At 36.9% G+C, this 16,877-nt stretch overlaps 1 protein-coding gene across 1 annotated transcript in view; it reads right to left on the bottom strand.

Moving 5' to 3' along the window:
* Window positions 1-9,466: 9,466 nt before the first annotated feature.
* The window catches only part of igsf9bb (immunoglobulin superfamily, member 9Bb), a 565,867-nt gene continuing 558,456 nt past the window's right edge, over window positions 9,467-16,877 (bottom strand). Inside the window, exon 20 of the mRNA XM_048615582.1 lies at window positions 9,467-12,538. Within this exon, the coding sequence (XP_048471539.1) occupies window positions 12,312-12,538 (227 nt within the window). The 3' untranslated portion in view covers window positions 9,467-12,311. The remainder of the gene's footprint in view (window positions 12,539-16,877) is intronic.

Raw genomic sequence — 16,877 nt, 5'->3', positions numbered from 1 at the left:
TTCTCTGTACCCCTTGATTTCTCAGTGTTGGAGCTAAAAAACCAACCATGCAGACCAGAAAACTTTCACATTTAACCTTTGGTCTGTGCTAAGCAGTTAGTTGATCTCAGCCAGATTGGCAGTGGGGTGCACCATATTTGGCCTCAGCATTTAGGCGTTTAGAGGGTGGAGAGTGGTAGGCAAGATAAGCAAACAGTTGGCTGCTCCTCAAGTCTATTCTTGTAAGAAATGGGTGTGTCCAGACATCAAGTCAGATATCACAATCATGGCTGCATATCCTCCACCAGTTACATTACTTACTGTCTATAACTGTTGAAACTCTGCTGTAGAGAATAGCCACATGCATGAGGATTGAGATATCTTTGGATGCCTACAATAGTATCCAGCACAAAATGTATTTTATTAGAAGAGACAGTGAAAGCAGGAAAATGCAAGTGTCTTAACTATGACTTTTTTATGCTGTGCCAAAAAGATACTAACTGGCAGGAATCTTGACATTGCCAGGATCTTTACATTTCTTCAGCCATGATTTTTGAACAATGAGAATACAGCAATCTCATTGTGAATAAAGTCCACCACACTGTCGCTTCATTATTAACACATAGCTCAGACATTGTGCAAGAATGTCTCAGGGGCTTGTTTAACATTATTTCCATTCTAACTGGTCTTTCACTTCTCTGGTGGAAGTGATCGGTCATAATCATCTTAAACACAAAAGCATCAGGAAATCCTGTCATGCATAATCATCAAAGAACCACGTACACCCCACCTCCCCTCACCCAAACTACTTGAAATGGTGGGCACTATCTAACATGTTCTATACATCATCTTTAGAGTAGCTTTTCATAATGAAGAAAAGCTGGGAAATGCCTCCAATGTGCAACTTAGTAAGAAACACAGACTGGGCTCAGCTTTCCTTTTTTAGTAAAGAGATTATACAAGGCAAGCCGCTCCTGTTCTTTTAACATTCTACAACAGGAAGACCTAATCCATGTGGCAAAATAGATTGACATCATTGACTGCCAGAACGGTAGGTACCTCAAATTTAAATTTACATATATGATCATAAAAGTTACATTTTAATATCTGTACATTATATGCAAAATCCTATCAACATTTCAGACAACAGCTCAAGCTTCTTTTGCTCAGTCCATTGAGTTAATCTGTCTCTTTCACCATCCCTTCCAGGCCATTCCATGTAGAATTCTCATGGAACTCAGATAACAGTACTACAACGATAAAATTGCAAACACCACACATTTGGGAAAATTCTGTGTGCTGAATAAAGTTGTGGTTGTATTTTTCAGTAGAAATAACAGAGAAACTGTTGATGATCACTGTTATTTATGTGGAAACTGGATGACAACCTCCACTGATCTGAAATGCCCTACTTCACAAGAATCTGGGCAATACTGGGAGCATGAGAGACTAGACAGAACACAGTGAATTTTCTATATTTACCTGATGGATGGAAATTAAATTCACTAGAAAAACAGGGCTTGATCATTCCTTCTGATTACCTTTTTAAGCAGTATGATAAATATTAATTATTACCAAACAACCTCTCTTGCACAGAAAATTAACTTATATCAGTGTGGAGTCTTGTTTCTTCAGTTTTTAATTGCTGTTGGAGATTTAGAAAACAACACTTTTGTTTGTTTTTCTTTGTTTCTTTTATCTCCCTATCTAATTATACCCTCCCTTTTATCTTACTGTATGTGATATGTCATTGACTTCAATATTCTGGTACTCCCTGGTTCAGACTCTGGGCTGCTCATTAACATTTCTCTATTCTAATTGGCTAATGAGGTACATAGCTACTTGACCTGTTCACATTAAGTCCCAGAAAGCTCTGATGAGGATCACTGCACTTAGATGGTTGGTTGAAAGAAACTTCCAATTTATTTGTGTTACAGAGCAGATAGAGGCCATTGAACACGTGTAGACTCTCCATAAGATCAATGTAACTAGTCTATCTCCCATATCCTTCATCTGTCACTCTGCAACTTTCTTTCTTTTGAGGTGGTTATCCATTTTCCTCGTGAAAGCCATGATTGAATCTGCCTCCACCACTTTCTCAGACGGTATATTCCAGATCCTAGTCACTCACAGGGTTAGTAAAAAAGTCCTCAAGTCACTATTGTTTTTTCACCAATCGCCTTAACTTGGTTTCCCTTGCTTCTCAACTCTTTTGCCAATGGGAATGGTTTCTCTCTATCTACACTGTCTAGAACTCTCATGATTTAAAAAAAATAACTACCAAATCTCTTCTCAATCTTTTCTAAGAAAACCAAGCCCAGCTTCATCAGTTCATCCAGGTATCTGAAGTCCTTCATGTCAAGCCATCAAGCATCTATAGGCAAAAACAACAAAATAATTTGCTGATCAAAAAATCTAGCCCATTATAAATGAAGTACAAGTGAGTTGTTGATCTGTGATGCCTCAATTTTTAACACAAGCCAACCATAAAGTATTTCTGGGACAAGTTTAACACCAAATGGTGGGTAATTTTATGCTGAGAGCTCAGGCTTATCTGGAGCTGGGATGAGGCAGGTAAAGCTAACTTTGATTTTGGAACATCCATCCAATGCTCTGATGGTACAGCTGTTAACATGCTCCCCTCTGGTAACTTCCAGTGCTGCTTTATACTTGAGTCTGTCAGGTGTAAATGGCAAGTTTCAGCATTTATTAGTTTTAATACAGATGGGAGGCTTGCAAAAACTAAGGAGGGAATTATAACTTGACGAGTCTGACGGGAAAAAGAAAGGGATATTTTGGTGGAGGAGATCTTGTGGCAGTGTCCTTACCTGTGAGTCAGAAGCTCTGGGTTCAAGTTGAACCTAGGACGAGATGGGGAAGGCTGCGGTCAAAATGCAACCAAACAGTTTGAGTATCAACTTGTAAATCCTTCCAACATACCTCAACAGCACATGGTAAGAGTCAGAGAGATTCCTGGTCAGCCATGTGATTGAAAACATAACTTTAGAACCTCCACCTTCACTATTCATAACAGCAGGCTACGAAATGCATGTGAAGATGTGTGAAGCCATGTTGTTATAGCAACTTGGGCTCAATCGGGCGATGGGGGGTTGGTGGTGGGTTGGTTGGCGGGATAGCTGATGTGAATTAGATTGATGCCAGCAGCACCGGGTTCAATCCCCATTCCAGATGAGATGGATTCGGGAACTTCATCCTCGCCCTCCCCCATGGAGGAGGTCCGGGTGTTGTGGGTTAAACCTGCCTTTATGCAGAGAACTCAAGATGACACTTGGTGGCTACTTTACATCCTGTTGATTTTCACTTTCTAAGGAAAAGATGTAAGATGCACAGCAACCTCCCCACTTCCTACAGGCTCAGTTATAAGTCCTCTCCATTTCCTGAAAGTTCAGTTATAAAGCCTCCCTACTTCCTGCTGGTTTAGTTATAAAGCCTCCCTACTTCCTGCTGGTTGAGTTATAAAGCCTCCTCACTTCCTGTAGGTTCAGTTATATTTGCCCTCTATATGTTTTGCTTTACAGAACTCAACTTCATAATGGATGAAAAACCCAAGAGTACAGGCTCACTGAACAAAGAATCACAGAATGAATCTTTACCATTTCCAATCCATTGATCTAATTGATGTGTTACTGATTACATGAACTGCACTGCAGTCAATTGTTTTAAAGTCCTTTAACAACTCTAGGCCACATGCAGAAGTATTCTTGGAGTAAAACTACAATATTAGCTGTAAATTTGTATCCTCTGGGAATTTGACTGTGTCAGTTAAAAATGCTTTTATTGAAGAACTTGATAACTGTCAGATAATCACCTTAACACTCAACCAAATTGAAATCAGGCCCCACAGACCAAAGGACAGGGAGCTAACAGACTACACTGCCTCAGGAAAGCCATTTTTGAAGGGACAAACAAGTTCGACAAGGACTACATTTGTGATGTATGCTGATCAAATCAGAGTTTCTGAAGTCTTGCAGAAAGCTTGTTTGTTAGCCCATAACCCAGGACTGTAGAACACAGTGTGGTTAAGTCTGGTTCATTCATGTTTCCTGGTTATTTATTCATCATAATATTATTGCCTTATATGTTCTCCCCAAATATTCTTCCTAGACTAACACTCTCCACTATCTGATACAGCACAAATAATTTAATTTTGTTTTGAAATGACACAATCATAGAATCGCATAATCCCTACAGTATTGAAAGAGGCCAAACAGCCCACAGAGTCTGCATTGACCCTCCGAAAAGCATTCCACCTAGACCCAGCCCACCACCCTTAAACTGTAACCTTACATTTCCCATGGCTAATCCACCTAGACTACACATTCCCAGACAACATGGATAATTTAGCATGGCCAATCCATCTAATGTTATGATTTTAGAAATAAGTTCATTTGTATTAACATTGATTAGTTTTGAATCCAAAGCTTTGATCTTGCCATGTGATTATCGCCATATAAGTAAACAGTAATATGAACAATAGCCAAAAGCAAAATGACAATGTTTTGACCAGCATCATCAGCAACCAATAGAAAACTAAAATAAATTTTGACTTTTTATTTCTGGAATAATGAGGAAAGCAAGCATCAGAAAAAATATTTTCTTTCCTCTCCAAATGTACAACTATGTTCTTCAGTCACTATGCAACACAATGGATTCTCCAGAAACACTGTCAAATGGCTGGAAAAATGGCTTCCATTAATTTCACATGTTTGTCAGCAGCATCTTAAGTTCTCAGTTTATCATTTTCAAAGGGAGATGGAAGCAGACAGTGCCAACTGTGATCTCAGTTAGCCTCTCTGGCATTACCTTGAAGAGATCAACTATAGTCCCTGGGTTGCAAATGGGTTCTGTTCTGGAGTTCACAAGTCAAACATATTACATGAACATATTATTTTCTGCTGCTGGTTTTATACATTTCAACTGATACTCCCCCATTTGTTAAATTATTCCCTTTAACACCTATGCCAAGCTACCCTCACTCACTGTGCCTTTTTAGGTAACTCCTTTTTCAAATTAACAGTTTAACTATTCCTAAGCCTCGATTGGACACTATCCTTTCATGCCTTACAAAATCAGAACAACAGGTGACTATTAATTCCGTGCCCTCCCGACCCATTTAGCAATCTTCTGTACTCTGCAGCCTTTTCAAATTATCTAAGGTAACAATCAGAGACTAGGAACATACACATGAAATACTACCTCTGCTGTCCTCCAGAAATGACATCTCATACGTTTCAGCATGATGTTGTCAAGGCAACATCCTTAGCATGCTGCCAGCGAGTGAATCACTGACTATTTCTACACAGAAAGGTCAATACACATTTAATATGTTTTTACAGAAGTCTAAACTTGACACAACAGGTGAGGTGGAAAGCAAGTGGCACTTGCTGAGCAAAGGGCAGCTTCTACAGAAAACATTTCGAGGGATAAAAATTCGACAGCACGAGCTACCCTTCAGATTTATCATCTTAGACAATTTTCTTAAATAATGTAAAGCAAACATTACTGATTCTTCCAGCAATGTCCATACACAATTCATGCTGAAGATAAAGGAGTTCTGAATGTGTTATTGAAGAGCATGTAATATTCAACCTTTCTGAACAGCAATTTGATTGCGATACGATGAGACTCCAGGTTGTTGAGGAAATGAGTGGGATTCAAGGGCAAAATGACCTCAGAATGCCATGACATGTTCCGTGAAGAAAGAAATGTTAGTTATGACATTTTTGATTAATAAACTCAAATCTTAAATTAGTATAAGGCAGTAAGTAACTTTAACAGAAAGTTAAAGATTGCATAGTATCTATAAGTTAGGGCCAATCTACAATGGCATTTTTACAGTCATGTCACATTACAAACCTACCCAATATCACTCTGTAATGGAAGGTGGAGGCGATGGGGGTGATGGCAGGAACTTCCTTTTCTAAAGAAAAACATGACTTGTCGTTAATGACCTACTAATAAAGTCATGGGAATTAAAACCTTATAAAATGAGAGAACGTAGTTTTGTTAGTTGCTGTCATTAATTAATTATTCATTGAGCGATATTGCCAGATGAGTGAAACTGATGTAAAATTATACGAAGCAGACACAGAATGTTGAGCAGGAATAGGAAGGGAAATTTTAAAAATTATTTTTCATGTGATAAATTTAAGATTTATCAATCAATTTAAGAAAAAAAAGTGTTCTAGCTCTTCAAAACTGAAGCATTCACAGCCTTCTACACTTCATTCCCTAATGCCCACATCAACAAATACATCCTGAAGTTTTACCATGCAGCAGAATCATCCTGATAAACAAGAACTATTTAATATCCTACAGTTTATTTCCTCTACATTTTTCTAGGCTAATTTCACCTTCTTTCTCTTCTACTTTTCTTCGAAGTATACTTGACTTCCAAGCCGTGTGCACCATTAATAAAGCATCTGTAAAAATGAACATCTCAGTACATAAAGATTTTTGCTAAGAGAAATTGTCCCGATTCGATGTTGGTGAGGCAGATGCCGCACTAATTATACATTGTTATAAATCTATTTTTCATATTCATCAATTTCAATACTTTTTCTGAATAAACAGTTGTTCTCTAAAAATGTTTCCACATCAAGTCAAGAAAAAAATTAAATACAGCGCTGGAAGTCATGATTCAATTACATTGCACTTGTCTTTTGATGTACTGATTACATTTAAATTATAAGGATGGCGCTGGAAAAGCCATCATTTATTGCTTGCCTATAATTGCCCTCATGAAGAAAGTAGTGAGCCAAGATCTGGGCAAACCAGAGGGTTGACTAATGCTTTGTAAAATGTTAGCTGAGTTGTACTCTGGATATACTTTAAATCTTGGATAACACAAAAGATTTTTGTTTGGAGTTGTCATAGTACGGGGAGGAAGATGAAATTGAAAAGGAAACAAAATGGAAAGTAATGATTTGAGAAAAGAGATAATGGTAAGAGAATCAGATGAAATGTGTCTTGACATAAGCTGAGGAAACACTGTGCGTTGAGGTCAAGGATAGAAAAAGTATTTATTATTTTTATAGATTTTCTGGACAGTGGGAGTGGGTAACCAAATAATGTTTTGCAGATCACAAAGATCTATTAAAACAGTCAGGATACTAATCTTGGGGATTTCAATTACTTAGGTATTGACTGGGAAAAATAGCAGAAAAGATTAGGGGTAGTGCAATACTTCGAGAGGCTTATGTGGAGGTACTTGTTGAACAGCTTATAAAGTCAGTGGCTAATTTGCATCTAATTTTTAATTATGATACTATCATAATGAAGTAGGTAGAATTAAAGGAGAATCTAGAATTTAGTAATAGTAATATAATTTGAGCCGAAATGTTACTGAGGAAATTCGAGAGCAATGGGCCAGATTTTGCATTAAGCAAAAAGGTGAGGATAACAACACTCACAGCTGTTATGGCGTGAATTCGACAGCAATTTTTGGAGTCTGTACAATCTCTCCACATCTACCCTGTCAAACTCTCTTAGGATCATACGTGTTTCAGTAAGGTGTCCTCTCACTCTTTTAAGTTCCAATGAGTCAACCGACTCAACTCTCTTTCGAAGAAAATTGCTCCATTCCCAAGAATAACCTTCTCTGGACTACCTCCAAATGCCAGTATGTATTTCCTTAGAAAAGGGGGCTAAAATTGCTCACAGTAAATAATCACTGTATGGTTGGGCCTGGTCCATTCGTACTTTTTGGTCACTTATTCATCATAACATTATTGCCTTATACTTTTTCCCTGAACATTCTTCCTAGACCAAGAATCTTTACTACCTGTCACAAGAAAATAAACTTTGTTTTTTTTGAAATATAACACAATTCTATGATTTTAGAAATAGTTCATTTCATAATAAGATGGATTAATGAATTACAAGTGAAGCTATTAAAGTGAACAAAGTGTAAGTGAGGCTGATAATTAAATGCAATTCTGGATGGAGAAGGAATTGAGTGAAACAGATTCGACGCGTGATTCTCTGGAAAAGGGAGGATAGCTCTGAATGGTTTATTTGCCTTCCAAAAGAATTTCAAATTTGCTGTGTGATGAGTTCGTCCTATTCATGGACCACTTGGATCATCTCATACTTAAAAGCTATGACTAGTACTGCTGATTTAACATATTTTACTTTCCTTACATTAGAGTTTCAAGCTCTTGTGGCAGAGTGGGCAATGTCCTTCTCTCTGAGCCAGATGTTCTTAGTTCAAAACTTACTCCAGGACCTGATGGTCCAGGAAGGTGTGTAATGAACATGGCCAAGCAGTTCGAGCGCCAATCTGTAAATCGTTCCAGCAATGTCAATGACAAGTATTAGAGTGGGAGAGATTCCTGGCCAGACATGTAATGTAAAGAAAGTTGGAGCTTCGATCATTGCTTTCCATTGTTCCAGACTATGACATGCATCGAAAAGTGCATATTACTACAGCAACTCAGACTCCCTGAGTGAACTGTAACAAATTATCACCACATTAGTACATGAGTAAAAACTGAAAGAACTGTGGATGCTGTAAATCAGGAACAAAAACAGAAGTTGCTGAAAAAGCTCAGGAGATCTGGCAGCATCTGTGAAGAAAAATCAGAGTTAATGTTTCGGGTCCAGTGATCCTTCCGCTGTTCTGAGGAAGGGTCATCGGATCTGAAATGTTAATTCTGATTTTTCTTCACAGATGATGTCAGACCTGCTGAGCTTTTCCAGCAACTTCTGTTTTCGTTTCATTCGTACATTAGTCTTAGCTTAAGAAAGTAGTGTGCTTTTTATCATGATCCAACCCTGCCTTTTATACTTTCCAAGTAGTACATGGTTACTCCTCACTCGGTAAAAAATGTTAATTGCATTCAGCTACTCAGCATGCAATGAATCTTTCCACTATGTATCAAAACTGATCCTCCAAGATATTCTTTAGGCTTATACATGCTTGACCATCCATGATGACTACTTTGATTAGACAAAAGCAACAGTATGTTGGAAACATAAGATATCCTGCATATCTAAGAATAGAATATTCAAAATGTGACAGGAATCCAACAGGAACTGAAAGATATTTTGTCATCTGTTGTGCCTGTTTCACCATTCATTTAGAGTGTAGCTCATCTGTCTCAACTCATGTTGTTAATTTTTGCCCCATTGTCCTCGATACTCAATTTAAGAAAAAAAACAACTACGTGTTCTAGCTCTTCAAAACTGAAGCATTCACAGCCTTCTACACTTCATTCCCTAATGCCCACATCAACAAATACATCCTGAAGTTTTACCATGCAGCAGAATCATCCTGATAAACAAGAACTATCTTAATATCCTACAGTTTATTTCCTCTACATTTTTCTAGGCTAATTTCACTTTCTTTCTCTTCTACTTTTCTTCGAAGTATACTTGACTTCCAAGCCGCATGCATCATTAATAAAGCATCTGTAAAAATGAACATCTCAGTACATAAAGATTTTTGCTAAGAGAAATTGTCCCTATTCGATGTTGGTGAGGCAGATGCCGCACTAATTATACATTGTTATAAATATATTTTTCATATTTATCAATTTCAATACTTTTTCTGATTAAACAGTTGTTCTCTAAAAATGTTTCCACATCAAATCAAGAAAAAAATTAAATACAGAGCTGGAAGTCATGATTCAAGTACATTGCACTTGTCTTTTGATGTACTGATTACATTTAAATGATATGACAGAAAGATCTTCCCTCTCAGTTTAAATTGTCCGAAGGTTTCTTTGAAAAATATTGCAGAATGTTATGAGCGGAATAGTCCTGCAATTGTGTAGTCACTGACAAGCATTTCATTCATACATATACAAGTTCATGTTAAAGTGTACTCTGATGGCACTGTCTAAAGCAGAACAGCATCACGAACCAACAGAAAGATGTGAGTCATATTCCTAAACATATAAATCACTGCAGACTACTTATCAGATATCCCATCTGAAACATTGAGTTATGGAAATGCTTTAACAAATGGGCTACTCCCATGAACTCATGAACATGTCATTAAAATCTCTCCTCGATAGATTACAAGGATACAAATGTCACATTGACCATTACTCCAAGGCTGCTTAATTTTACATTTCAAATGGGTTTTTGCAGTAAATACACAAATTGCAAGATTTGGTGATAATTGCTTACAGAAAATGATGTGATTTGATAACAAAAGTTTGAAAATGTTGGGTGATCATTGTTGTGCATGAATTCTAATACAACATCAAGGTACATTCTGAAAATTGCTTTTTACTGAGCATTGTTTTTGGATTTTGCTGAAATTCTGTTGGATTGCATCAGTTTGATGCTTATTTTATTCACATTACGACATGCCAATATCCAAAAAGAGAAAGGTGGTGTAATGAAGGAGGGAAGGTTACCGTTATCTGAAACTGTCCATCAGTATAGATTTACAAAGGTTTAGAGGTTGTTATGCATTATCAAATATTATATATAACTAAAATCTGGTAAAAGGCAAGTAACAATGAATTTTGTCTATTGCAATATTTCATTTTACAGCCTCTACATTTTTCCTCACTTCATTTTTCCCTCAATATTTAAGGATAAAATCTCTTAATGTTGTTTAGTTTATTTCCTAATTGTTAGTTTATAAAATGCCTAATTAACCATGACAATGTTGATATTACATTCATATTTTACTAGTCTATGTCTGAATACTAGGTTAATTTTGCTTTTGGAATATCCAATCAGCTATCAAACTTGCAAAGTCTAGTCAGCTTAAGGAGATTTACTCTTGCAACATTTTTGATTTGCTATTTTCAATAAATTTCCTTCAAAAAAAATTGAATCAATCTTCTGATTGGATATTGAAAGACAGATAATCCATTGGATTATGTCTTTCTGACTAACAGGCACTGATAATGACAATTGTCTTAAGTACAGAATATTAACAAGCCTAATAAAAACTGAACACAAGTAGTCAGATTGATTACCAGTTCCTAATATACAGAAATTAGTTCTTTCAATGAATGCCTGCATTGGTCTCCACATGTGGCTAACCTGTCACAGGATCTATGAAGGAATCTACTGTCCCGGTGATATACGCAGATGCACGGATAAAAAAAAGACCTGTTTTATTGCCAGTACAAATGTGTGAAGAATTATTACAGATTTTGGAAGTACAGGAAAAGGTGAAAAAAACTGAATTCACCCATTTATGATCATTTGACTCTGACAACAAACTTTTCTGGTAAACTACCAGATATGAAAAAGGAATTAGACTCATGCCAGCGAAAAAGCTGATGGTCTTTGCTGAATGTAAGGACAAACCAGAATAATACTTTAACAGATATCATTGTCAGTCTTGTTTTAGATGGTGTAACAGTCTTAACACCACCTTGAACAAGGTAATCAAATTATTCCATTCACTTGCTTACCTATACATAACTGAATGTTCCATAACACTACTTGAATGAATTTCCAATACTTGGTTAGATATCTTATAATGTAAGTTAGATTCATTCACCAGATATGCCACTACAAAAACTATGGTGTTGATCAACAGAAAAAAAAAAATCTTAAAATCTAGAAGTTAAAGCCACTTTGGAGCAGTTCAACAACAATTTTCTCAAAGCTATGATAATGAATGGAGACCAACAAAATAGGTCCTTGGGCTTTTCAGCAGAAACAATATAAGGGGGGAAAAGAGCATTATAAAACCATAGCAGGCATGTGCCATTCAGCACTCTCAACTATCATTCCAAATCTTATGGCAAATGAAGTATTACTCATTGTTCTCATATGCTGTACAAAAGCAATAAATTCAGCATCTGACATGGTGCCATTTTAAGTGGTAGATGGAAATATAGCATATGTACCTATCAGAAAATGAGACATCATAGAACAGGAAGATCTGTCAAAAAAAGTGTATCATCTCAGTTCAATTTATCATTGACTGCTCTGTCACTTTGCTGTTATGAAATCATTTTGGAGGGGACACTGATGGACAGTTAAATGTTCCCCAAGTGTTGTTATAGATTTGACAAAACAAAATTATTACAAACTACATGTTGCTTCACACCATTTCTTTTTCAAGCAGTTAAACTAAGCAGGTTGACGAAACAAAACATTGCCAACCTTTAAGTAGGCCTTTCAAGGGATATATACGAATATGGGGTGGTTACTTTTAGTTGTGGGGTAGGTAGCTAAGAATATAGCACTGTAGCACGGTTGTTTGCACAACTGAGACCACAAAGCTAATTTCTACCACAGAGTCTGTACTTGACTTCTTTGAGCAAGAAACACATTCTGTACACAGATTTACAAATCTTGTCAAGTATTTTTGTTGTAACTAATAACTATAACTAGAGCTGTGTTGCCTGCCCCTGGTGTTCTTCATGATCCACGTGATCTAGAATGGCCATTTCATCCTCAGGCTGGTGTCTGTACTTGTGAAACTCTTCTTTCATGGCAGAAAAATAAGCATAAGGGTCCTGACGGGAGTGTCTCTTCTTCTGTTGGAGGTAGAGAATGCCTTGGGGCTGGAGAACCTGAGATTCACCGGGCTGCTGGACCTGTGAGATTGGAAAACCTATCCGAAGAAAGGAGAATTTAATTAGATGTCAACTAAACATCAATGTTAGTGTATGTGTGGTAGGCCTTAAACAAGTTTCTTTTTCAAAAAAAAATCATTCACACGATCTATGTGTCACTGGCTGGGTCAGCATTTAAGGTCCATCCCCAATTGCCTAGAGGCCAGTTATGAGTCAAACACATTTGCACTAGGTCTGGAGTCACATATAGGATAGACCACATAGTGATGGCAGTTTCCTTTCTTGAAGGACATTCGTGAACCAATTGGGTTTTTCCCCCAACACCTGGCAACGGTTTCACATTCATTATTAGACTACTGTTTTATTGATTCAAACTCTAGCATCTGCCAAGGCAGGATTTGAACTTAAGTCCCAAAACATTACCTGGGTCTTTTGTTTAATAATCTAGCAGAAATACCACTAGGCCATCACCTCTCTTTGTTGAGATGGGAATTACATTTGAAATTCTTTACTAGCTGCTACTTTGATCTTATTTAGTTTATAAATTTAATGCTGGAAGTTGAAGAGACTCCATTTTGAGGTGCCATCATTCTTGTCTGCCTACTCTGCCAGCATCCATTCTCTCCTTGTGGGTGCTGATGACATTGCTGTGTGCATTCTGTTTGGTCCTGCAGCCTACCATCCTAATAGAATGATAAGCATGGAAGGGGCCAAATAGAAGGCTGCCTGGAAGATTGTACCAGCAGACAAACTGACAATATAGGTAGCCTCAGGACCCATACATAAATATGATATTGGAATTCCAATGATCAGTGGATCCACCCCAATAAATACATTTCCTATTTCTAGCATGATTTGAATTATTAAATGCCCATGAGACTGATATTAATCAATCTTCAAATTGACTCTTTTGCTAATATTCTCCCTTCTCTTGTGAAGATGTGGAATCCTGGTGGGTTATAATTCCACATGTGTTACTTACCTTCTAGCACCTTCCATGAAATATTGGGAGATTGTTCATTTGCAGGGACATCACAAGGAGAACTAATCCAGTCATCACCAAACACTTAAACAGTCACACTGACTAGTAATAATTGGGAATCCTGATTAAGTTTCTCTCCCTAGCTCTGAGGTCACATTGACAATTGTTGAAACTCAACTGCTGTCGTAATAGAAATAACTTAACTTTGCATATAGATTATAAACACCAGCACCCTTGCTTATGTATGTTCAGTTATACGCTGACTTGAGCAACTGCATATTGGGGATCCAAGAGATATTAATTTCTCATCACAGTGAAGACTAAAACATCATTGTAAGATTATAGTAGAAAATACAAATACTAACTGGTGGACTTACTGTGTGGATAACAAATTGGAACAGCAAGAGGAATGTCTTAGAACAATAATGATTCAATGTTTTGGAACTTACTGAAAAGTCATAATACTCCTGAGATAACATTTTGCTTAAAAGTAATGTTTAAATTACTTATTAATGTATTATTTTTTATATAGCTGTTTCCCTCATTTCTAAATATGTCTTTGCAGTTCTGTGGCAAACATACTGCCTGCTAGAAAGGGAGGAATAATAATTGTTCAGTTTTAAAGAAAGCATCAACCTTTCTTCTTAACGTCCTTTCAACAGTTCCCTACAGCAGTCAGCTGATATAGAGAACTGACGGCATATTATTTCACCAGGTTACACACATTTACACAGTATCTTACAAATCCACTGGATAGCAATACTGACAATGGAATTATTATCTTAAGGTGACTCATACGAAGTTGAGCTTTGAACACAGATAAGCCTTGATTTTATTTGATATTATCCACAAACATCCTTCACTAATTTTGAGAATAAAGTACAGCAACAGGGCACTAGATCTATCCATCAACATCTGTAGGACCAGACAGCCCTGTGACTTAACCATATAAGGTATTGGCTTCCCACTACTGGGCATACAGTAAAGACTAAAACATGATGGGAGGGTTAAATCAGAAAACATAGGTAGCAACTGATGATTTGCCAATGTTGAAAAGTGAATTTGATTAATGAGAAAAGTATTAGAATACATCCTCAATAATTATTTAATGCTTTATCACGTAACATATCCTATGACTGAGTAATTATATTGGTTAAGTTTCCAAGGGCACACCACAAAATATGTATACAATATAAAAAAAGTCAGTTAGAAAAGTCTGCTGTAAAAGTGTACTATATCAGTGAGCTGTCCAAGATATTAAATAGGAAACATTGTCACTAATCAATGGAATTGGAGACTAGAATAGGAAAACCACATTACCATTGTACATGGTGTAAGATGAGAACAAGGAAAAGCCCATTCATCTTGTTAAGCTTACCTCAATGTTCAGTCAAACAGATGAAATTTAAACTCATGAAAATTAGAGAGTAAAAGTAGATTTGCAAGTGAAAGTAAATCAGCAAGCATGAACCACAGAAACTTAGTTGAATCTTGCTTGTCTGTTCTTAAGTTAATTGATTAAATACTTCTGTTCTTATTTGTAGACTGAGTTCCAAGTTTGAAATGACCTAATTTATATTTCCAGTGGCTTTGAACCCTGGAAAAGTGGAAATTGTGAGGCAAAAACGATAATGTCAGCAAGCACGCAAGGTTGAAATGGTCTAGAGATTATTGCGCAATACCTTATTTTCTAGACCTTGGTCGCATCGCCAAAGATTTGCAGTATAACTTGGTGATTACACGCGATGTGACCTTGGCCTGCAAAACATGAATTGTGCAATTAATCGCACAGCCTTTCTTCAGATAGAAGTCATGCCTATCTGACCTGCTTTAGGAGAGAATGTGTTCAAGAAGTTAACTCTTTGAGCACCCTCTCACCCTTTGTGTTTTGATTTATTTCATTAAGCCATGCATTACTTTCAAGATCTTTTTGCCCAGTCAAATAAGCCAATTGTACTGAAAAGATGTAATAGTTAGATATTGTCAATTAGTCCCTTCGAATTTGGCATTGTTTAATTGACGTGGCTTTTAAGGCTATACAAATTGGTAACTTTTCAGCATAAGCTTACTGGCTACTTGTCGCAAGCAAAGGTTTGATATTAAGATGTAGATACCACTCGAGTAGAGTATATACATGAATATCAAGGTCAGACACGTCATTACTAACTATAAAGTCTTGTATCAGACCGATGGAAGAAGTGAAAGTTTATTTCTGATGGTAATTAAAGGTCTGAAATGAAATGAGTTGGCAGAATCTAAAGTAATTCTTCATGGACATGGATCCACAGCAGAACTTTGCTTGCAGCTCAATATTAATTGGACATGCTCATCCAGAAATGTCAGAGGGTAGACAATATAAACAATGAACCTGTCATACCTTGTATGGTGAAGAATGCCATGTTGGGCTTGAGTTTAACGGTGAAGCGGCTTTAAAGGGGAGTACAGATGTTCTACGACAGTGATGGCAACCAAAATCGGAGGGAACACTGTCACCATTGGGTACAAAGAGGAACCAAACATATCAAGAATAATCATTTGTATGGTGTGTTACTTTTCTCACAGTGACTTTTTCTCACAGGCAGAAGGCTAAGATAAATTGTTTGATGAGTACGAAGCCAAGCAAAGTTCTTGGAATCAGCATATTTTTGTTTGTTTTTATTGTATTTACATGTATTTACAGTTGACTATGTAAATTCTAATTTGAGATTATCATAGTTAATTCTGGCAATATATTGATTTTAAAAAATTTGCAAAATCCAATCTTCTTACTTTCCTACAGGAATTAGATTTGTGCAACATTCCAATTGTTCCATTTCTTACCTTTTCAAAAAAGGTCCAATTTCTCTCTGAAATCTACTTCTGGATTTGTGGAATCACTGCTAAGTGACTGTTTGAGTTCAGGCTTTACTCAAAGATTCAAGGACTGTACGGCAGGAGCTTCTGACTTCAGGCAATGAAATTAGTGAGATAGGTCTCAACATTGTCACTTTAGGATGGGGAAAATGGCCATAATTCATCTGATTGTCAGTATCTAGGGATGTTTTCTGGATGTCTGTGCTGTGAGAATAAATTTACCAGCATGATACTAGGGATGGGAAATTTTGGTTATGAGGAGACACTTTGACTCCAGGAATTATTTCCACAACAGCAGAGGAAACCAAAAATAGATATAATAGAAGCTGTTAAAATGATTAAAGGTTACGATAAAGTGACTAAAACAAATTATTTCCTCTGTTGAGTCAGTAAAAATGGGTCATCAATTTAAAAACAACAATCAGAGAATAACAGATAACAAGGTGTAGAGCTGGATGAACACAGCAGGCCAAGCAGCATCAGAGGAGCAGGAAGGCTGACGTTTTGGGCCTAGACCCTTCTTCTGAAGAAGGGTCTAGGCC

The sequence above is a fragment of the Rhincodon typus genome, chromosome 32, assembly GCF_021869965.1.
Source record: "Rhincodon typus isolate 14 chromosome 32, sRhiTyp1.1, whole genome shotgun sequence".
Taxonomy (NCBI): domain Eukaryota; kingdom Metazoa; phylum Chordata; class Chondrichthyes; order Orectolobiformes; family Rhincodontidae; genus Rhincodon; species Rhincodon typus.
The sequence above is the reverse complement of the archived record's forward strand: the minus strand, read 5'-3'. Positions and strand labels throughout refer to the sequence as shown.